The sequence below is a fragment of the Danio rerio genome, chromosome 5 (genome assembly GCF_049306965.1).
Source record: "Danio rerio strain Tuebingen ecotype United States chromosome 5, GRCz12tu, whole genome shotgun sequence".
NCBI classification, from domain to species: domain Eukaryota; kingdom Metazoa; phylum Chordata; class Actinopteri; order Cypriniformes; family Danionidae; genus Danio; species Danio rerio.
The window spans coordinates 71805500-71829098 of NC_133180.1; the positions used below are offsets into that span (position 1 = coordinate 71805500).

Genomic DNA, 23599 nt, shown 5'->3' on the forward strand with positions numbered 1-23599 from the left:
ATGTCTTTGGACCGTGGGGGAAACCAAAGCACCTGGAGGAAACCAACACCAACATGTGGAGAACATGCACACTCTACACAGAAACACCAACTGGCCTAGCCGGGACTCAAACCAGTGACCTTCTTGCTGTGAGGCGACAGCACTAACCACTGAGCCACAGTGTCGCCTGCATTAATTAATACATTTTTACCATAATCACCTGCAGTGTTTTGTCTTTAAACCTACAGTGGATGCACATGACCAAAATATGAGTGGTGCAGGAAGAACATCAGAACCCAGAAAGTCATTTGCCATTGATTCCCTCAGCATCACATTCTTAGTTTTGCCACTCGTTCTCCCCGGGTGAGTCTGCAATCCTCCAAGCACAAGCTATGTTTTGGGCTTTTGGCCTTAATATTTTATTAACGCAGACTAGCACATAATGCCTGGCAGCATGCAGTCAAACATGGTAGAATCAACTGGAAATGACCTCATACAGATGTATTCTGAGCAGATGTGCAGTTGCGCCCTCGAGCTTACAACGTCCTAGCAATCTGATACTGCTTGTGATTGTGATTTTTATTTCAATCCACCATTAAACCCAACAAGCATTTTTGGTTTTTAATAGATGTCTAATAGACGTCTAAACATAAGCCCCTTTCACACAGTGATACCGGTAAATATCTGGAAAATTTCCGGAACGACTTTACCGGTATATTCAAAAAAGCGCTGTTCACACAGGAGAGGACGTTACGGAAATTTTCCGGAAAAGAGCATTCACACATCCATTCCAAAATACCGGTAAATTCTGACATCATTCACCACAAATGAGCTTTAAACGGCTGCGCTTGTATTTGTAAACATTTGACTAAATTACCGGTAATGTTACAACTTCTCTTTCCGGAAAATAGCCAGAACGAATTTACCGGTATTTTCAAAAAGGACCTGTTCACACATACAACCTTTCCGGAAAATTGCCGGCAATTTTCTGGAAAGGTCTGTATGTGTGAAAGGGGCTATAGTCGTCTTGGCGTAAACAAGGCTAACATTGGCTTGTCAGTGAAAATCTAATAGACGTCTAAGAACAAGCCAAAGGGCGATACAATGGCGCAGTAGGTAGTGCTGTCGCCTCACAGCAAGAAGGTCGCTGGTTCGAACCTAGGCTCAGTTGGCCTTTCTGTGTGGAGGTTGCATGTTCTCCCTGCCTTCGCGTGGGTTTCCTCCATGTGCTCCGGTTTCCCCCACAGTCCAAAGACATGCGGTACAGGTGAATTGGGTAAGCTAAATTGTCCGTAGTGTATGTGTGTGTTGATGTTTCCCAGAGATGGTTTGCGAAGGGCTGGAAGGGCATCTGCTGCGTAAAAACTTGCTGGATAAGTTGGCGGTTCATTCCGCTGTGGCGACCCTGGATTAATAAAGGGACTAAGCCGACAAGAAAATGAATGAATGAATGAATAAGCCAAAACTAGACTAGTCATCAAATAAACAGAAATGAATGACTACACATATAAAGTCTGTCTAGGCTGTCGATTTCATGATTAGTCTAGTTTTGGGGTATTCTTAGATATCTATTAGATTTTCTCTGACAGCCTAAGTTTAGTCTTGTTTTAGCCAAGCTGTCTACATTTAGATGTTTATTAGATGTCACTAAATAGTTTTTTGGGTACACTGAATAGATATACGGTATGAAAAGTTTCACCTCAGACCACGGCGTTGTGTACCACTTAAAGCAAGGCCTCTCGAAGCAGGTGTCCTCATCCGCTGGCCTCTTGCTGGCGTCACATTCCTCATCCTCATTAATCTGGACCTTCCCACTTGTAATGCTGACACACAGCACTGTCCTTCTCTTCACACCCCGTCCACATGTTGTGTTGCACTAGAAGGCAGAAAAAAGTCAGTACGTTTACATGTACAAGAAAAATCTGATATTAAATTGTTAGTTCACCCAAAAATTGTAATTCTGTTATTCAGTAAAGGGTGACGCAGTGGCGCAGTTAGTAGCACAGCAAGAAGGTCGCTGGGTCGCTGGTTCGAACCTCGGCTCAGTTGGTGTTTCTGTGTGGAGTTTGCATGTTCTCCCTGCGTTCGTGTGGGTTTCCTCCGGGTACTCCGGTTTCCCCCACAGTCCAAAGACATGCAGTACAGGTGAATTGGGTAGGCTAAATTGTATATAGTGTATGAGTGTGTGTGTGTATGTGTGGATTTTTCCCAGAGATGGGTTGCGGCTGGAAGGGCATCCGCTGCATAAAAACTTGCTGGATAAGTTGGCGGTTCTTTCCGCTGTGGCGACCCCGGATTAATAAAGGGACTAAGCCGACAAGAAAATTAATGAATAAATGTTATTAAGTATTCACCCTCGTGATGTTACAAGCCCCTGAGACCTTTGTTTATCTTCAGAAAACCAATTGAGATGTTTTAGATGAAATCCAGGAGCTCTCTCATCCCCCATAGACAGCAAGCATCCCAGCTCAGAAAACGAAAAACTTTGCTTTTCTTCCCATGTTTATTCAGCAAACCGCTATTTTTCCCAGAAGAGTTCCAGGGTTTCTTTATTGTATTGTTTCTTTATTGTATTGATTTCCAGGGTTTCTTTATTGTATTGTTTCTTTATTGTATTGATTTCCAGGGTTTCTTTATTGTATTGTTTCTTTATTGTATTGATTTCCTGGGTTTCTTTATTGTATTGTTTTCTATTGACTTTTATTGTGTTTTTATTTGAATTGATTCTTCTAGCTGTCTTATACGGTGACCTTGAGTGTCATGAAAGGCGCCTTTAAATAAAATGCGTTGTTATTTATTATTATTTATGCATATTTCAGCATTTTCATTGGTTTCAGTGAGAGCGCCCTCTAGCCTTCGCAAGAGATTTACTAAAAATCTTGAAAATACGTGCACGACAATCACTTTGCTCAATCGTGTTTGTGATTCCAATTTGATTAATCGTTAGGGCCAAACGGAATGTGCGGACATTTTTTGCTGTTTCTGCGCAGAATTTTGTTAAAAATCTGCAAATTTACACAATTATTTTGGGAGTATCATTACTAAAACCTTAATATATACCTACTAAAACCTACTAAAAGACAGTTCAAGAGTTCACACTTACCTGACAATCAATAAAGCGTATTTGTCATGTTGTCCCTGGAGAGAGCCCTGAGCTTGTAATATCCCCGAGCCTGGGGCTCCCTCCCGTTAGAAGGGCGAGAGGGGAGTTTGAGTTCAGGTAGGTCTCGAGAACTCTCCTGCTTGTCGCCGTGTGAGAAGTGTAAACTAAGGTTGTCTTAGGGGATAATTTGGTTTAGTCGATTGGCTATGGTTTATGTTTTTGGACGGTGGGAGGAAACCGGGGAACCCGGGGGGAAACCCACGCGAACACAGGGAGAACATGTAAACCCCGCACAGAAACACCGACCAGCCTGATAGGAGGTTGGACCAGCGATGTTCTTGCTGTGATGCAACAGTGCTAGCCACTGGGCCACCGTGTCGCCCTATCGGAAAAAGGGGGGGAGTAGGGGTGGAAGGGGGAAAACTTCAAGACGAAGATAACTAGAGTGGAAAACTCTGGTTATTTATAATGCTTCCATAATCATCTAATAGGGCAGATTACGGAGCTAATGAGGAGCCAGCCGTGTTGATCATAAGCACGTGATCCTCTCGAAATTAGTTTATGAATAAACCACACAATATATATTACTTTACAGACTGTATTGTAAATAAATAATATAAATATTATTTATTATTATTTATTATTTATTATTTATTAACCCCATGTACCCAATGATTTCTGGAGGAATATTAGGATTAATGCAAGAATAATCCTCACCCTCTCCCAGTCCTGGGTCAGCCAGTGTGGAGCACATTCATTGTCTCCGCAGGGGTGAATAGCCAGAGGCTTGTTTTCAGGTGAGCACTGAGACTCGGGTACCACTCGGCCCTCTGCTGTTTTGCAGTACACATGCCTCACCGTTTTTCCATGACCACAGATCCCTGAACACTAAACACAAATAAAAGAAGATAATTTAAAATACCCATTATGCAAAATTATTCATTACATTATAGCCTTGATGCTTCATGAAATGTAGCTGAAGCTTGTAGATAAAGTGATGTCAATTTGTTATTGTGTATAATTTTGCTACAAAGTAATGATGTGGAAGACCCACCCCCCTTCTCAATATTCTGTTTTCAGTACATCAACATACTAAAATAAAAGTCTCAGCAACTTCTGCTTCTTGTAGACGTCAAAACCAACGTTTAATCTATTAGGCATTTAAAATCCTGATAATATTCCTCATATATCAACATCTTACCGGTCCCCACTCGGATGCTGTCCACTGGCGCTCACATGGAGGGCCTGTGCAATTTTTGGTCGATGGTGGACGAGTTTCCTCATCACACGCATGGGCCTCATCTGAGCATCTGACCTCTCGAGTGACCAGACTCCTGCGACCACATTTAGCTGGACACTGCGCAAACAAACAAGACAAAACTTGGATTTATTCATTACGCAAGACTGACAACACTGTCAAAACATATCCGTTTTAGAATTCAAACAAGAATAAAAGCCTATGGACCTAATTCAACATGTATCTCAGCTTTTCTACTTCTATGAATTCATTTTATTTAGATGATTTTTTAAAGTAATAACAGGATCTATTTTAATAATGTAAGTAAACAGTCTAAAGTGCATGCAGGGCCGGAGCAAGCTGAACTGCCGATCTAGGCAGAAGACGATCACGCCGCCCTCAACCCCAATGTGAAAACGAAAGTGAACGGTTATGAAACTGAAGTGAGGTGTCGCGGACCTCTATTCTGCTGCCCTATGTGCGGATATAACTGAGGACGCATGGGTGCTGAGGGAGGGAAGTGTCGCGGATGCCACCCTCTATTCTGCCGCCCTATGCTCGGATATAACCGAGGACACGTGGGTAATGATGGAGGTGTCGTTGACGCCGACCTCTCTATTCTGTCGCCTATGCGCGAATATATCTGAGGAGGCGGGGGTGAGGGAGGTGTCGCGGACATAACTGAAGACGCGAGTAGTAAGGGAGGTGTCAGGGACGCCGCCCTCTCTATACTGCCGCCCTAGGTGGCCGCCTAGGTCGCCTCTATGGGTGCGCCGGCCCTGAGTGCATGGCAAAGGTATACTTAGAGCAGTGGTTTCAAACTTGATTTCTGGAGGGCCGCAGCTCTGCATAGTTAAGCTCCACCCCAATCCAACTCACACCTGCTTAATAATTTCTAGTAGTCTTGAACACCTTGATTGGTTGGATCAGGTGTGCTTGATTAGGGTTGGAACTAAACTGTGCAGAGCTGCGGCCCTCCAGGAATCAAGTTTAAGACTTATGACTTAGAGCTTGTCTGAATCCCCTTTTGCTATTTTGAAAAATATGAACAAATGGTTTGTGTGCCTGGCACATGGTCTAAAAGGCTAGTCCTTACTTTCTTACTGAGTTATAGGTGTGTTTTAGGCATAGCATGCATGAAACCAATCAGAGTCTCATTTTCCATTCCTTTTTAGAGTTGAAGTCACCCCATGGTCAATGCGCTATTTACATGATTGTAAGTTGGAAAATAGAAGAAAAAAGCATGGGAGGAGGTAGTGGTTTTTATATTTACGTAGACAATGATAATCTTTTAACATTTTAATCCTTTAATTTTTTATATTTAAAGATATCTGTGTGCTGCTGTCCATCCCTGTGTGTGTAATAAGCAACATGTGATTTTTGGACTTGTCTATCATTAACATGAGGTGTGTTTGACATGAAACACAGTTGCAGCCAGCGATCAATGAGATTAGTCGAGTGCAGGCGAGGGCGGAGTTGAAAACGGAGCCGTCAAGCCGGGCAGCCGGACACTTCGGGGCTCAAAGTTGCTGCAGTCATGATGACCGATCACATGGCGTGATCATTTATTCATTTATAACAACAAAAGATTTACAGTACAAATAAAAGGGAATACTCTACAAACTATTTTTAAACAATATGGGGATTATGATTAACTTATTAGTTTTTACAAATTTAAGTGGATTCAACATAAAACAATAAGTTGTCCTCAAATAAACTACGAATTTTGTCGTTTCAGCCCATTTTATAAAAGTAGTTTGAACAAACAGCAAACGAAATTTTTTAAGTGTACAGTGCACCAGAGAAATCATAGGGCCCTACAAATCTATTTGTTTATTTACAATATTTAATGGTTTTAAAGGGTCACGAAACACCAAAACAATTTTTTTGAGCTGTTGACAGTCATATACGTGTCCCATGCTGTTAAAAACACTATTAGGACACATATATTTCACAAAAAAAGTGAAAATTGGTTGTTTTTGCGTTACTTCGAGCAAATTCGTTCTTCCGGTTTGAAACAAATTTTTGAAGCTGCGTCACACCGATTAGATCCTTGTGTGTATTCCAGTGTGTAGACTGGCTGTCTGTACCTGGGAGTACTTCGTGACGTCTCTGAGTGTGTTGCATTATTTTATGAGTAAGACTTGGTTCAAACCAATCAGCTCGCTCTATTGTGTATGCGGTGCAACTTCCTTAATGTGCATGATAGCTTCGAAGATTTTAAGTTTTTACCTGAAACAGTGTTCAGATGGCAGAGAGACGCCACGTTGTGTTGCAAAACAAGTGGGAGAAGAAGAATTGTTTGGAGATACGGGTCGTCAGTGTTGCATTTTTCAAGGTTTTGTTTTCATTTTCCCGCTATGAGAGCGCAGCTGGACTCGCGTGTGGATTACAGAGCATGTGACACGAAACAGAAATACGTTTGTTGGGACCATTTTTTACTTGAAAGCTTTTCGCATCTGGAAATGGTGAATCCGTATTTGCTGTTCGTCTCCTTTTAAAAAAAGATGCGGCTCCAGATGCTGGATTGTCCTGTCTCTATAGATTTGGTAAGTGATCGATCAGTGGTCTTTGTTTGTTTATTCAGATCGCAAAGTTAGTTGGTATCGTCAGCAGTACTCTTTCAGTGTTCAAAGACAGACCTTAGTTACGATGATTTCTAAGTTACTTAGTTTACAGTACGTTTATGTCACTACGATATTATGGACTGAAAGGTCTACTGTTAATGCAGCTTTCCGAATGTAAACATGTAAACACCGCAATCAAACTATTAACGACCGTCATGTTTAATTTTCGACGCATTTTGTGATAGTACAGTCTATACACTTGGCTTTCTGACCTACCAAGTGTATCTGAGTTACTGAAAAATGCTGAGGTTTTTTCTCTTATACGATGTGCGGTATCAAACATTACACCATCATCAAACAGAGTCACTGTCTTTCTCCCCTGTGTGTGGTTTTGTTTTGCCTCAGTGAAAATCAGCGCGTGCCCAAATGGAAACTCCCATTTTTATCCGAATCCTTCCCTTTTTCCCTCCCCCAACACTCCCACCTAAATCGAGCTGGACACACCTACTTTCCTGACTTTTTCTAAACTAGAGGTGTGGAAACACCCTGCTGAAACAGGGGGTATTCATGGTCCTTTAACAACAGATTAACAAAACAAGCTGTTCACTTACCTCAGACCACTCTGCTACCTCCCACTGTGGGCCGCAGGTGGGGCTCTTGCAGGCCCGGCGCTCTGGAGGCCGCTCGAGCTGCGCTTCAGTACAGAGGTCACTGTACACCGAGCTGTCGAGTCCAGGAGCCAGCATCTTCCAGCAGCGCACCAGCCGAAACTGAAAACCTTCCCCACAGGTCCGAGAGCACTCACTCCAGCTGCTCGCCTCCCATCTACATATTAAATGCACAGAGAGGGTTGTGTCACTTTTCATGGGACCTGACTAGAATGGCATGAGAGAACATAAAAGCAAGGAGTTTTCAATTTATGGTTTGATTTTCTTTTGTCTTTTTTATCATTTCCACTTTATTGTAACAATAATAATCCCTTGTTTTAAGTAGCCACATTGCACTATTTTGGCCACAGTTTAAAAAAAAATTAAATCAAGGAACAAATTAGAATAATTAAAAACAGTAAAAACATTGAAACATGGCCAAAAATCAAAAGATTTGCGAAACAATACATACACTTACCGGCCACTTTATTAGCTACACCTGTCTAACTGCTCGTTAGGGCAAATTTCTAATCAGCCAATCACATGGCATCAACTCAGTGCATTTAGGCATATAGACATGGTCAAGACGATCTGCTGCAGTTCAAACCGAGCATCAGAATGAGGAAGAAAGGTGATTTAAGTGACTTTCAATGTGGCACTGTTGTGTTGAGTATTTCAGAAACTGCTGATCTACTGGGATTTTCACACACAACCATCTCTAGGGTTTACAGAGAATGGTTCGAAAAAGAGAAAATATCCAGTGAGCGGCAGTTCTGTGGGCGCAAATGCCTTGTTGATGCCAGAGGTCAGAGGAGAATAGCCAGACTAATTCGAGCTAATAGAAAGGCAATAGTAACTCAAATAAGCACTCGTTACAGCCGAGGTCTGCAGAAGAGCATCTCTGAATACACAGCATGTCCAACCTTGAGGCGGATGGGCTACAGCAGCAGAAGACCACACCGGGTGCCACTCCTGTCAGCTAAGAATTGGAAACTGAGGCTACAATTCACACGTTCACCAAAATTGGACAATAGTTGATTGGGAAAATGTTGCCTTGTCTGATGAGTCTCGAATTCTGCAGCGACATTTGGATGGTCGGGTCAGAATTTGGCATCAACAACATGAAAGCATGAATCCATCCTGCCTTGTATCAACGGCTCAGGCTGCTGCTGGTGGTGGTGGAATGGTTTGGGGGATATTTTCTTGGCACACTTTAGGCCCATTAGTACCAATTGAGCATCGTGTTAACACCACAGCCTACCTGAGTATTGTTGCTGACCATGTCCATCCCTTTATGATCACAATGTATCCATCTTCTGACAATGCACCATGTCCTTAAGCACAAATCATCCCAGACTGGTTTCTTGCACATGACAATGAGTTCACTGTACTCAAATGGCCTCCACAGTCACTGAATCCAATAGAATCCACCCTTGGGATGTGGTGGAACAGGAGATTTAAATCATGGATGTGCAGCCAACAAATCTGCAGCAACTGCATGATGATATCACGTCAATATAGACCAAAATCTCTGAGGAATATTTCCTGTACCTTGTTGAATCTACGCCACAAAGGATTAAGGCACGTCTGAAGGCAAAAGGGGGTTCAACTTGGTACTACTAAGGTGTACCTAATAAAGTGCCTGGTAAGTGTATATGTTTTTAAACCTGATTCTGTCTGCTTCTGTCCCTCCCCTTAAAGTTCCAGGGGCATCTTACAGAAAGTTTGTTAACTTAGGTGTTAATTTAGGATGGGATATGTTGTGTAAAATTATGTGTTATTGCAAATTTGTATTATAGAGGCAAATCTTGACCCGATTTGGGACTCTTAACAAAATTATGCGGTTGCTTTAAAGTTAAGCTGGTTTTTCTGATTTTTTAGGTCAAGTTAACACACAGACCTGGGCTGGCATTCTCTACCAATGCAGAAATCATGAACCGGCTCTGGTCGAGTCAAAGCGTCACAATAAACATCATCCACCTCGATGCCATCATACCGCACACACATGGCAAGTGATTTTGACACACCTGTTTGAGAAAGAGTACTGCGTTAAAAAAGTTCACCACATAAACAAGCATAGTTGTCAGGAATGTCTACGTCTGGCTGTTTGCTGAATTACAAGCAATCGATTAAAGTGATAGTTCACCCAAAAATTTATATTTTGTAATAGTTTACTCATCTTTCACTTGTTTCAAACCGTTTTGAGTTTCTTTGTTCTGTTGAACACAACTTAGGATACTTTAAAGAATGTTGGAAATAACACCCATTGACTTAGCACTTTATGTTTCTACTATGGATGTCAATGGCTGCTGCTTTCTAACATTCTGTAAAATATCTTCATTCATTCATTCATTCATTTTCTTGTCAGCTTAGTCCCTTTATTAATTCGGGGTCGGCACAGCAGAATGAACCGCCAACTTATGCAGCAAGTTTTTATGCAGCGGATGCCCTTCCAGCTGCAACCCATCTCTGGGAAACATCTACACATTCACATACACACTCACATAGGACGACACATTTTTGGGGCCCCCAAAGATATTATTAGGGGCCCAAATGACCATCATACCCAAAATCAGAGAGAAATATTATGATAACAATCATGTAGAAGTGCATAAACCTAACTGTAAGCCTAAACCGTAAACGTATGCCTTAATTCTGATTGGCTGATTGGAATGTTGTTCGAGGATCAAACATAGATGTTTATCCAGGAACATGTCCTACTTGGTGAAATCAGGTTAGGAAAATGGCAATGGAATGCAATGAATGGGGAATAGGTACGTGAATGGCTACCAGCATTTTTAAAAATACATGTATCTTCTTTTGTGTTCAATAGAAGAAAGAAAGAAACCCACCCAAAAAAGGTTTTGAACAAGTAAAAGCTGAGTAAATTAATTAAAATTGTTCAGATAAAACTATACCTTTAAACATCCTTCCTTTTGTTTTGATTAATTTGTGTGCTTTAGCCTTTGTTGTGGTTATCAAAAGGGAGAACAGAAAGTATTGTATTATTGTATTAGTAGCATTAATTCAACCCAGGCTCATCCTGAAAACGTATCCCTATATACATTTCTGGAGAGCGCCAAATACGTCCCAGTAGCTACGCTTTTTTTGGCAGTTTTTGTAAATCCACCGAGGAGTGCTGTGTATGCTTCTTGAGATCTCAAATTTCTCCCACGATTTTCAGATTTTACCACATTCTTACCCTGTTATCTTACTAGCTTATTGGATTTTTTGGCTTCTGTTTTTAGCCCCTTTCACACATACAGACCTGTACAGACCTCTTCTTACCACAGAAAGGTCTGTATATGTGAACAGGTCCTTTTTGAAAATGCATGTAAATTCGTTGCGGCTATTTTCAGGAAAGAGAAGTTGTAACATTACCGGTAATTTGTCGGAATGCTGCGCTGTGTGAACGCAGAAGGAAAATTGCCAGAAAGAGCGCGTTCACGTCTAGAACGTGCTGACGTGAGACGTCTACTTTAGCCAATCAGAACACTCAGACGCATTCATGTCACATATCATTGTGTGAAAGGGGTTTCTGTTTTGCCTGCTTTTGGAACCGTTTTTCGCCAGACTCGAACTCCATTGTCATAGTCCACTACTCTCTGCGTCTCAAGTCCACAGACATACATGGCGAGCACCTGGTCAAACTGGTAACAGCAGGAAAGCCACATGGAGACGAGCAGTAAGCTTGTAAGCGTGAAAAGAAACCACTTCATACCGCCCGTAGATGAAATGCAGCCATGCGTTCCTCTGGCTACATAATTCGAGATCTTCAGAAATGTATATAGGGCTACGTTTTCAGAATGAGCCTATGTTGCATTCATTTGAGTTTTGCCTCTTTATGAGCTTGATCCTTCATTTGTTTAAGCTGGAAACCATCTACTAATTGACTAAATGCAAAAGTTAATGATTACCAATGGAACATGTCATACTGCAGGGCTCCTGTGTGGACAACTTCCACCGGTACATGTCAGCAGCGCTTGGTTTGTTCTTCTGAAGGAGCCTATGGTTATTCCTGCAATAAAAAAAAAGAGCATCTCAGGGTGCTTTCACAGCGGTAAATAAGACGATTCATGAAAAAAGTATTAATTAACATCAGTATGAAAATTACTTTTGTAAACCATTTAAGATGTATATAGTATAACGAATAATATAAAATACTGTTGTACATGATCTCGCAGTCACAATCTAGCCCATGCAGATCGCTGGAGAACTATAGCTCTGCCACCAAAGGAACTACAAATGTCATCATACCTGTACTCACACCAGTAGCAGTTCACCCAATGATTACACACACACACGCACACACACACACACACACACACACACACACACACACACAATCACAAACACACACACACACGCACGCACACAGCTGGGATTGCCGTGTTTTGATCCTAGTCTGTTTAAATTTTTTTGCCGCCTAGCCTGACCATTTGCCTGTATTTCGACTACGGATTATCTATATGCTACTGTTTGCCCCAGTTTTGACCATTGCCTGCACGACTTCTCTTTAAATCAACAGCACTTAAATCCTTCTCTCTGTTGTCAGCGTCTGCTCTTAACACTTGTCACTTGCTTGGAATTCATTAAATTCTGTAATAAATACTAAAAATAAAGGTTTTGTACTGCTAGTGTAAAAAGTAGATAAATTACAGTAAAAGTACTGTAAAATTCTACTTGGTAAAGAACATTTCACCATAAAAAGAACTTGCGGTAAGGATGTTTTACAGTACTGCGGTAGGGCCATGCTACTGTAAAACACATTTACAGGTAAGTGACTGTAAAGAGGCAGTTGCGGTAACATGCTGGAAACAGTGCAGCCGGTAAGTTATAGTTAAAATACAATAAAATGTGCACCTGCACTGTATATTAGGCAGAGCATTCACGTTTGTTGACGCCGAGACACAGACTGACACTCCAGCCATGAAACCACTAACATTTTTACCATTCCTGGTCACACTCATTACCTTAATGTCAAAGCTGGAAAACAGCGCATTCCCTCAAACCAGACAGGAGCCAATAAAATTTGTTCCTCGTGATAAATTCCTGGGATTTATCTGATGCGACAAGCATAGTCTGTACCCGAGTGATCTATGGCGCTTTTTTCCCCTTAACCAATAGCAAAACATCATGAATTATGTTCGTCTTCCTTGTGCTCAGCCTAGGCTTTTTCTTCTCACCACCTGGAATCTTTCTCCTCGTCTTTGACTGTGTGTACGGGCATTGCATGAGATGTTCTTTATGGTCTCTGGCAGAGGGGCTGGTAAAGCAGTGTTTGGACGCGGCGGAGGGAACCCAGCATGAATTATAAATATGATGGAATGCAATCCCGCCAGCTTCTGCTTGGCCGTCTCTCCTCTGCGCTCTTTGAATGTCTCGGAGAACGTTAACAAAAAAAAAAAAAGCCAAGCCTCGAGTCTGCAGCACATTCCATTCCTCCATGATCAGGACTGTCCCACCCGAGACCATCCCGCAGCACTTTGGCATGCCAGTGTTGAGGATTAGGCCCTGCTTCTAATATTCAAAAATCATCAGTGAAGCCAAATGATCAATATATCAATTGGTTCCTTGGCATGATCTTTAGAGTGTTACCAATAGGTCAAGCAGAGCAACTAATGAGCTGAATTGTTCAACTATAGAGTTTGAATCTAGACTAAAGACATCTAGTTGTACTAGCATATAAATAAAACACAAACGCATAACTTTAAAATCCAAACCCTCTAAAGGATTGTTAGAATGCTGTAGACATAAACACTGTAATTTAAATGGCATCTACACTCATGTGAGGGATCGTTTATATGTTTTCTCTTTTTTTTTTTGTGTGTGTCATCATGGATGACTACTGGCTACTTTGACATTCTTGCCGACTGGTGTCAACGCATGATAAGAGAGTTTAAAATGCATTATAGATCCTACCAAACTCCATGGTGTATGAGTTATGATACACGATGATGTTTACCTGGTTTGATTGTCACAGTTGCGTAAAACTGTAGTAATATTTCTGTTTTGGAGCAGAAATTCTGTGTCATTTCATCCGTTCCTGAGGGTAAACTCAAACAGTGAGCCATTAAGACTCTCATTATTCACATTAGTCACATCATCAGGAGATCACTAGCCAAAACAGAGACTGATATGTTGCTCTGGGATTATTAATATGCACCTAGTGAGACAACAATGACCAACTTCCACCCCTAGTTATTTTTAATTTCATGTTTAACTTACTATGTATGTGGGACTTTTATTTTGAAAATGGGAGACACAGATTGTTTGTTATGCATTACAACTGCATGAGACATGTTGTCCATCCTGAAGAGGCATAAGGTATGTTTGAAGGGCACCTAGGTTACCCCTTTTTTCAGATTTAATATAAGTCTTTTGCGTCTCTAGAATGTGTATATAAAGTTTCAGATCAAAATACCCATCAGATTTTTCATTATACCTTTTACAAGATGCTGTTTTATACTGATTTCCAGCAGGGGGTGGTTTTGTCGTACTGTGCCTTTAAGCCGAGTCTTTCCCGCCCACTATTTCTACATGCCTCCTCCCTCAGCTGCGTCAGACAACAGACAGACTTAAAGGAAGAAGGTCTCACGTAGCGTTTGTGAGATACTACAGTAAGAACTAACCTTTACTAATCAGTATTGTGAAGTTGCATTAATGAGTCACACACAATATCGTTACAAAGTTAACACGCGCGCACACACACACACACACACACACACAGATACACACACAGGCAGACAGACAGAGCGCGCTTAGCTTAGTTAAGGCTAACCTCAAGTACTGTGTGTATATCTGTTATGCTAATGTACAAAATAAACCTGATTTAACTTCCACAAACCATGATTGAGGCGTCTTCTTTTATAATTGTTCTGACACGCGGCTGTGCTGATGAAGTAAAGCTGAAGTAAAACGCTGTAATTAATTACACACATACTCTGTTTTAAAACACTTTAAACATGTGAAACTTACTCTTAATCACATTTGATGATGATTGCTGATCCTAGCGAACAGAACAGACCTTTTATTCCCGGTTGCTTTGCGTATGTCTGCCTGGTCTTGTTGACATATTCACAAGACTACCAGAACATGTTAATGCGCGCAGCTGTCAATCAATTCGGTGGGCGGGGGGATCGCACACCTACGTAATGGTGCGATCGATTTGAAAACAGCTCCAATTGGCCGACCCTTTTTTTGAAAAAAAAAGGACTGGGTGTGTTCATATCACCCCAGTATGACGGTCTATACACTATACCAACACACAGATCTGTCCAAACAGCTTGAAAAGTAGATTTTTTACCATAGGTGCCCTTTAAATCCCACCAAACTCCAGAACAGAACAGTAATGATACATGGTGATCCTTACCTGGTGCGATTGCCACGGTTGCGTAAAATGGCAGTAAGATTTCTGTTTGGGAGCAGGAGGTCTGTGTCATTTCGTCGGTTTCCGAGGGTAAACTCAAGCAGTGAGCCATTAAGACCCGCTTGCTCCAAACTGCTGTAGTCCAGCTCCATCGGCTCAGCTTCAGACGATAAGCCATCTCGATGCGTAAGAAGCTGGTTGGTGGAGATGTTGGCGAGGACACCATCAGAGCCGAGCCGCTCTCCTAAAAGCACTCTCCAGATCAGGTTTTCAGAGTTTACCATGTCCTCTGCCGGTCGGCTGACTGTTGCTGTCCCAGGAGCTCCTACTGCACTGGGCCAGCTGCAGTTCCCCTCTGTTAAAGTTCAAATGAAATCAAAACTAACCATGTTGATTTAGTTAGCCGATATTGTCAGTTTTGTAATGAACAATTTGTCTGTGCACGTCTTTAGGAAAAAAGAAAAAAGTTTGTCCTTGTAATCTTTAATTAAAATCTAAAAATGCACTCCCAGTTAAATTATCAGATTAGGTCTGTCTGAGGAATTGGAGCGTGGCTAACATACTTAACCACATCCATACAACTGTCAGTTACAACATCGTCATATTGCACCTCAATTACGATTTTTTAATAGTCATAAAAATCCAAGAGGGTACTTTAATGAAAGAAAAATAATCACAAACATGAAAAATGCTAATCGATTTGATGTCAGTTGACGTCATAGATGTCAAAATGACATTAGGGACTGACCTGTAATCTATTATTGACCTTTTTTTACACCAATGTAAGATGTTTAATGTCATTTTTACATCAAGGTAGTTTACATACACTGTTAAAAATAGCCATAAATACCATACTAGTTTCCCATGTTTTGTAATTCATTCATTCATTTTCTTTTCGGCTTAGTTTCTTTATTAATCTGGGGTCGGCACAGCGGAATGAACCACCAACTTATCCAGCATATGTTTTTACGCAGTGGATGCCCTTCCAGCTGCAACCCATCTCTGGGAAACATTCATACACACTCATACACTACAGGCAATTTAGCCTACCCAATTCACCTGTATCACATGTCTTTGGACTGTGGGGGAAACCGCAGCACCCGGAGGAAACCCACACGAACACAGGGAGAACATGCAAACTCTATACACAAATGCCAACTGACCCAGCCGAGGCTCAAACCAGCAACCTTTTTGCTGTGAGGCGACAGCACTACCTACCGCGCCACTGCGTCGCCTGTTTTGTAATTTATGTTCTTAATTTTTATTTATGCTTTTGAATTGCATTATGGGACCTTGTTCTTTATACCAACAATGTTTAACCTTTGGAAAAATTAGATTTATTAACATTTTTAATATCTTAAAATAATATATTACCTGGGATGGTGTAATGAAACCTTAATAAACTGCAGGTAAATTTACTGTTATTTTACAAACTTAGTTCTCTAGATAATATTGCTTATACATTATGTTTTTTAGAGCTATTAAAATGTAAAAAAAAAAAAAAAAAGCCACATTGTAAAACTGTAGTTGAATTTTCAGCATTAAAAGTCAACATCTTAATAATTCAATTCACAACGTAAAATAAACAAAGAACTTGTTAATGAAAAAATATAGAAACTGTTAATAAACAGATTACTTTACAGTGTATGGGTACAAAATCTAGTGTGAATTTGGAAAGGCCTAACAACTGTTCTTATAGTATAATACTTTTCAAGTTGTTATTTTGTTGATTAAGAGAACATCAATGCATGGATGTCAAATAGATGTCAAGGTTTTGACATCAAATCGATTTGCATCTATGATGTCACTGTGATGTCGTTTTGACATCAAAATGCCCACTGTGATGATTTATTTCTTAACAGAACAGACACCACTTAAAAACTGAGCGTGACAACTCAATGCAGCACACCAAACAAAACCATGGTATGATGATGGACAACTGAGTCTGAGTGCCAACCTGAAAGCTGACATCATTCCTTTCATTTCCATTCCATTCATTTTTCTTTAGCTTAGTACCTTATTTATCCAGTTTTGCCACAGCGAAATGACCCGGCAACCTTTCCAGCATATGTTTTATGCAGCAAATGCCCTTCAAGCAGCACCCTGCTACTGGGAAATGCCCATACACTCTCACATTCACACACACACACACATACATTACGGCCAATTTAGTTCATTCAATTCACCTATAGCATGTCTTTGGACAGTGGGGGAAACTGGAGCACCTGGAGGAAACCCCCACCAACACAGTGCAAACTCCACACAGAAATGCCAGCTGGCCCAGCCAGAACTCGAACCAGCAACCTTCTTGCTCTGAGGGCACAGTGCTAGACACTAGTAATAACTAAGTAATAAGTTAAACATAAGTGTTTCCCAGTTCTGGGTTGCTGCAAGAAGGGCATCCGCAGCGTAAAACATAATGCTGGATTAGTTGGTGGTTCATTCAGCTGTGGTGGCCCCTGATAAAAATAATAATAATACATTTTATTTAAAGGTGCCTTGCTAGCAACTCAAGGACACCGTACAATAAAACGAGAACACTAAAACAACAAGAGAAATAATAAAAATATATGAACATGCAAACTCCACACAGAAATGCCAACTGGCCCAGTCGGGACTTGAACCAACAACCTTCTTGCTGTGAGGCGACAGTGCTAACCACAGTGCTAGCAACAGCACAGCTGAAACATATACATTTACAGCTAAAATATAGGATTAAGCCAAAGCAACTGTACGAATGAATGTATGAAAGAAAGAAAGAAAGAAAGAAAGAAAGAAAGAAAGATACAAAATCTGAGGGCCTACTCACACTATGCTATCCGTACCGTGCCCAGGCCTGTTTCCTGGATTGTTTGAGAAGTGTGAGTGCGCTGAATTGCGGTTCACTTGGGCTTTGGTGTGGTACGCTTGTATGTGAGTGCAAAACCCGAAACTGAATAGCAAGACATGACTTTTAAGGGACCGTTTTATATAGATTAATTAATCATTCTTACTGTTCAGTGAATGCCAACTGCCGTAGTTTATTAAATAAAACAAAACCCCTCACTGCACGACAGCTGCACCTTCAGCAAACCTCCTAATTCCTGCAGCACGAGGACATTATGAATGTTTAAGAGCGCCAAAAGTGCCGGATCTGTTCGGCGAAATATCTGACTGCATGTCACCGCATCCCTAATGACTAAAGCGATATAACTAGAGAAATCTCCACTGTGCTGAGCGAGAGCGCTTACTGAACAGCGCAGCATCGATGACGTAGGCGTGCCCAGGCCCGATTGTAATGTAAGTGCGGGCCGTCGGGAAAGACGGGAGGGGGGACAAGAGTGCTTTGGCCCGGTTCAAAGGCAACTGTACATAGTGTGCGTACACCCTAACATTATGAACTGTGAGGGGAATAATGTCTCCTTATTGAATCCAGTAAAAAAAAAACATATTTTTTAACAGTTTAACAGAAGTTACTCCCATAATTAACACACATCATCATGTGACGTAAGAAAAAGTGGGATATAGCAAAGAAATTCCAGTAGGTAGGATTGTTTTGCACACTTTTATCATGATCATTGACTAACAGAATCAACTGCAAACCCAAATGCCCATAACTCTCAGACTTACACATAGGAAAAGAAAGAGGGACTTCTCTGAATTTTTCATTCTCTCAGTTTATGCATTATGAAGCACTCCAAAGGGCCAGTAGAAAGAGGCGTTTTAACGTTTTAACTGATGACTGACCACTGAACCATGCGCTGTCTCTGTCTAGTCTATCCTTTCGCTTCAAATACAGTGAAAGCATCACTTTTGCGCAGGAATCTCAGAGGTGAAGTGGATTGTTAGCTCCTTGTTATATATAAAAAAGGTCAGGTAGGGTATGGAGGTGATTAATGCCATCTCGTGAAACAAATACATTCATTCATTCATTTTCCTTCAGCTTAATTTCCTTTCAGCTGCAACCCAGTTCTGGGAAACACTCTCATTCACACACACTCATACAATACGGCCAATTAAGTTTATTCAAATCCCCTATAGCGCATGTCTTTGGACTGTGGGGGAAACCGGAGCACCTGGAGGAAACCCACACCAACACGGGGAGAACATGCAAACTCCACACAGAAATGCCAAATGGCCAAGTCGGGGAGAGGGGTCCGGATGCAGACCTGGTGCTGTGTAATCAGAGCTGCATCCAATGCTTTTTAATGCGCTCACCTAACCCCACCCCTAACCCCACCCGTCACAGTGACTCACTCCATTGAGTGCATTGTGTCCGACATTGCATCGCTGAGTGATGCAATCTCAGCTTGCATCATAAAGGCTGCATCTAGATACTATTGAAGTCGGGACCTGAACCAGCAACCTTCTTGCTGTGATGCGACAGTGCTAACCACCGTGCTTGCCAGCTGAAACATACACATTTACAGCTACTTTGTACCATATTAGAAAAGCGCTAGTCCAGTATGTCGTGGATCATCTCACATTAACCAGTAAACAAAAACAACCAATAGTATCTAAAACTGCATATTATTCCTTTCATTTATAGTATAATTTCATTCAGGGTGACGTGGTGGCGCAGTGGGTAGCACGTTCACCTCACACCAAGAAGGACGCTGGTTCGAGCCTCTGCGTTTCTGTGTGAAGTTAGCAAGTTCTCCCCTGTGTTCTCGTGGGTTCTCGTTCTCCAGTTTCCCCCACAGTCTAAAGACGTAGTATAGGTGAAAAGGCTAAATTGTCTGTAGTGTATGTGTGTGAATGAGTGTGTGTGGATGTGAAGTGATGGGTTGCAGCTGGAAGGGCATCCGCTGCGTAAAACATATGCTGGACAAGTTGGCGGGTCATTTTGCTGTGGTGACCCTTGATTAATAAAGGGACTAAGTTGAAAAGAAAATGAATGAATGAATTTCTTTCATGAAAAATGCTAAATCTAATATTCTATATGTAAATGCATTTTGATGTTAAATAATTGAATAATAAAACAATAAAAATATTTAGTGGTGTCAATTAAAATCACATTTGTTCACAAAGTATGCATTAAATTGAAAATCTTGAGTGACCGTAAAGTAATTTTTTAAGTATTTTTGTAAACTGAAGTATTCAACGCTGCAACGATGCAAATAAATTACTTTTTTAAATAAATTAACACTATATAAAAAGTTATTTTAAATTATGATAATTGTAATAAATTGTAACAATTCAGAATTGCATATCTAATAAACCTCAGAAATTTCAGAAATTCTTAATAAATTAAAATATACACAAAAATCAAACAATCTCAGACTGAAATCTACATTATAAGATCATTTAATGTAATAAATGAAAATACTTTTTCCCTGAAATGTCTCTGACATTTGTAAAATCCCGCTGGACAAAAGTTCAGTCAAAACACAAAACATATTTATATGTTTACATATGGATGTTTAAATTTAGCTTACTAAATTAGCTTATGTGTGTGGGACTTTTATTTTGAAAACGGGTGATGCAGATGGTTTGCTATGCATTACTGAGCAATCACTCTGAAGAGGCATAAGATCTGTTTAATTGTATCTATTGTTCATTTATCATGTTTATTAGGAGCAATCCAAATATGGTCAATAAAGACCTTCTGATGTTAGGGGTTATATATAGAGTAATAAATAAACATATAAAACCATTCCTGGGGATTTTTTTAAACTTACTTATGCCGATGTCATTATTATTATAAAAATGTATTCAATATTTTTAAAATTAAGTTTAACAGAGCATGGAATTTTTCACAGTATTTTCTATAATATTTTTCCTCTAGAGAAAGTCTTATTTATTTTAATTCGGGTAGAATAAAAGCAGTTTTTAATTTTTCCAAACCATTTTAAGGGCCATATTATTAGCCCCCTTTAAGCTATATTTTTTTCGACTGTCTAGAACAAACCAATGTTATACAAATGTGTGCCTAATTACCATAACTAACTTAGTTAAGCCTTTAAATGTCACTTTAAGCTGAATACTAGTATTTTCAAAAACATCTTGTAAAATATTAAGTGCTGTCATCATGGCAAAGATAAAAGAATTTAGTTTTTAGAAATTACAGAAATTAATTATTAGAAGTTATTAAAACTTCTGCTAAACAGAAACTGGGGAAAAGTATTATAATTCGGGCTAATAATTCTGACTTCAACTGTACCTACTGTGTAGATATCAGATAAAAATGTAACCTATTGTACCAATGCAGTATATGGCACCTTTCAAGATATTTACCTGTATATTGCACTTGTGTGTTAGCGTCCTGCTCGCAGTCAATGTTAGCCGTCTCATACACTTCATTGGTTTCCTGAGCAGGCTTTTGTCCCTCCACAGCCCTGGGTCCGGTGGTCTGTTCCTGGTTCTTATCATACATGCTCTGGTTATGCTGTAAAACACTCCCAACCTCCACTGAAACCAGACTGGATCCTCCCTGCGGCCCCGTGTAAATGGGAGGCTGTGACACAGAAGCCATAGAGTCCCTCATCACTGTGTACTCATATGTGATGTACGGATTTTGCCCATTCTGGTTCCAGACCTTTTGAGAGAACAGAAAGAGACATATCCAACAAATATGTCATAATAATATCTCATTTCACCTTTGCATGAAGCATTATTAACATTACAAACTACTGTAATCATGGCAAAAAAGGGGGGGGTTGAAAGTATACAAAATTTCACTGTGTCATCCCACATTTTTTTAAAAAAAGGATTATTGACGATCCCTTTCTTTAATCATTTTCGTTCAAAATAACAGATGACAAGCCATTGAATTATTATATTATTATAATTATTTTATTTCTTAGGTGGTATTTCTTATTATTTTCTAATAATTCATTGTTGTCAATTATCCCTTTCCTTAATCTATAAGAATATTTGTAATTTCTATAAAAATAAATGTAATATCTAAAAATATTTTATATTAAAAGAATATAAATTAAAAAATCATTACAATAATTACCTAATAATAACCTAGTAATTCAATGGTCTGTCTTCAGTTATGACTTCTTTGATAGTTTTCATAATAATAAGGATTAAAATATTAAGTATTATATTTATATTTAAATAATAAGAATTATATAAAAAACTTAATAATAATAATAATATTTATTATAATTCTAATTATTATTATTATTATTATTATTATTATTATTATTATTATTATTATTATTATTATTATTATTAATATTATTATTATTATTATTATTATTATTATTATTATTATTATTATTATCTAATAATTTAATGGCCTGTCATTAGTTATCCCTTTCTTTAATAGTTTTCGTTAAAAATAATAATGAAATAAAACTAGTCTAATAATAATAATTATTATTATTATTAAATTATTTATACATTCATTCATTTTATTTTGGCTTAGTCCTTTTATTAATCAGGGTTTGCCACAGCGGAATGAACCACCAATAATTCACACTCATACACTACAGACAATTTAGCTTACCCAATTCACCTATAGCACATGTATTTAGACTGTGGGGTAAACCGGAGCACCTGGAGGAAACCCACGCCAACACGGGGAGAACATGCAAACTCCACATAGAAATGCCAACTGACCCAGCCGAGGCTCAAACCAGTGACCTTCTTGCTGTGAGGTGACAGCACTACTTACTGCGCCACCATGCTGCCTAATAATAATAATAATTATTATTATAATTATTATTCTTTCATTCATTCATTTTCTTTTTTGCCTAGTCCCTTTATTAATCTTGTGTTGCCACAGCGGAATGAACCGCCAACTTATCCAGCATATGTTTTACGCAGAGGATGCCCTTCCAGCTGCAACCCATCACTGGGAAACATTAATACACACTCATTCACACATACACTACGAACAATTTAGCTTACCCAATTCACCTATAGTGCATGTCGAGGCTCGAACAAGCAACCTTCTTGCTGTGAGGCGACAGCACTACCTACTGCGCAACCGCGTGGTGATTATTATTATTATTATTATTATTATTGTTGTTGTTTTTATTATTATTATTATTATTATTATTATTATTGTCTAATAATTTAATGGCCTGTCATCAATCATCCCTTTCTTAGGTTTAATAGTTTTCTCATAATAATAATAATAATAATAATAATAATAATAATAATAATTATTATTATTATTATTATTATTATTATTATTATTCTATGGTCTGTCATCAATTATCCCTTTCTTTGATAGTTTTCTTAAATAATAATAAAATAAAAAATTATTATAAAATTATTTAATAAAATTAATATTACTTAAATTGGGAAAAAAAAATTTAAAGGGTGGCTAATATTTCAGGGGGCTAATAATTCTGACTTCAACTGTCTATATATATTCATATCATGTCATCAATGATCCCTTGCTTAGTTTTAATAGTTTTCATAAAAAAATAATCTAATAATTCAATGGTTTGTCAATTAAATAAAAATTGTATAATAACAATAATAATTATTATTATTAAAACAATAATCTAATAATTTTGTCATCAATTATCCTTTTCTTAAAACTCTTTCTTATCTCTTTCTTAAAAAACAGATTGAAAAAAAATTCAAGGTTTCCCTGTGTCATCCCGCATGATTGATTAAGAAAAAGACAACTGACAGAAAAAACTGTTGAAAATTGTGTCCTCGACTTTCTTAAACATGAGATTTTTGACTGTTGTCTGCTGTGAAATCACTCTACACTCAAAGAAATAATTGTGCTACTACTTATTTAAAATT

General features: G+C 39.2%; 1 protein-coding gene across 6 annotated transcripts in view; it reads right to left on the reverse strand.

The window, feature by feature from the left end:
* Positions 1 to 23599, reverse strand: part of ttc16 (tetratricopeptide repeat domain 16) — an 85904-nt gene that overhangs the window by 6120 nt on the left and 56185 nt on the right. For all 6 annotated transcript variants that reach the window (XM_073951614.1, XM_073951618.1, XM_073951616.1 and 3 more), the window contains 8 exons: positions 21119 to 21419; positions 14906 to 15257; positions 11451 to 11551; positions 9434 to 9560; positions 7498 to 7711; positions 4284 to 4439; positions 3800 to 3970; positions 1679 to 1855 (listed from right to left, as the gene is read on the reverse strand). In XM_073951614.1, the coding sequence (XP_073807715.1) occupies positions 1679 to 1855; positions 3800 to 3970; positions 4284 to 4439; positions 7498 to 7711; positions 9434 to 9560; positions 11451 to 11551; positions 14906 to 15257; positions 21119 to 21419 (1599 nt within the window). The remainder of the gene's footprint in view (positions 1 to 1678; positions 1856 to 3799; positions 3971 to 4283; positions 4440 to 7497; positions 7712 to 9433; positions 9561 to 11450; positions 11552 to 14905; positions 15258 to 21118; positions 21420 to 23599) is intronic.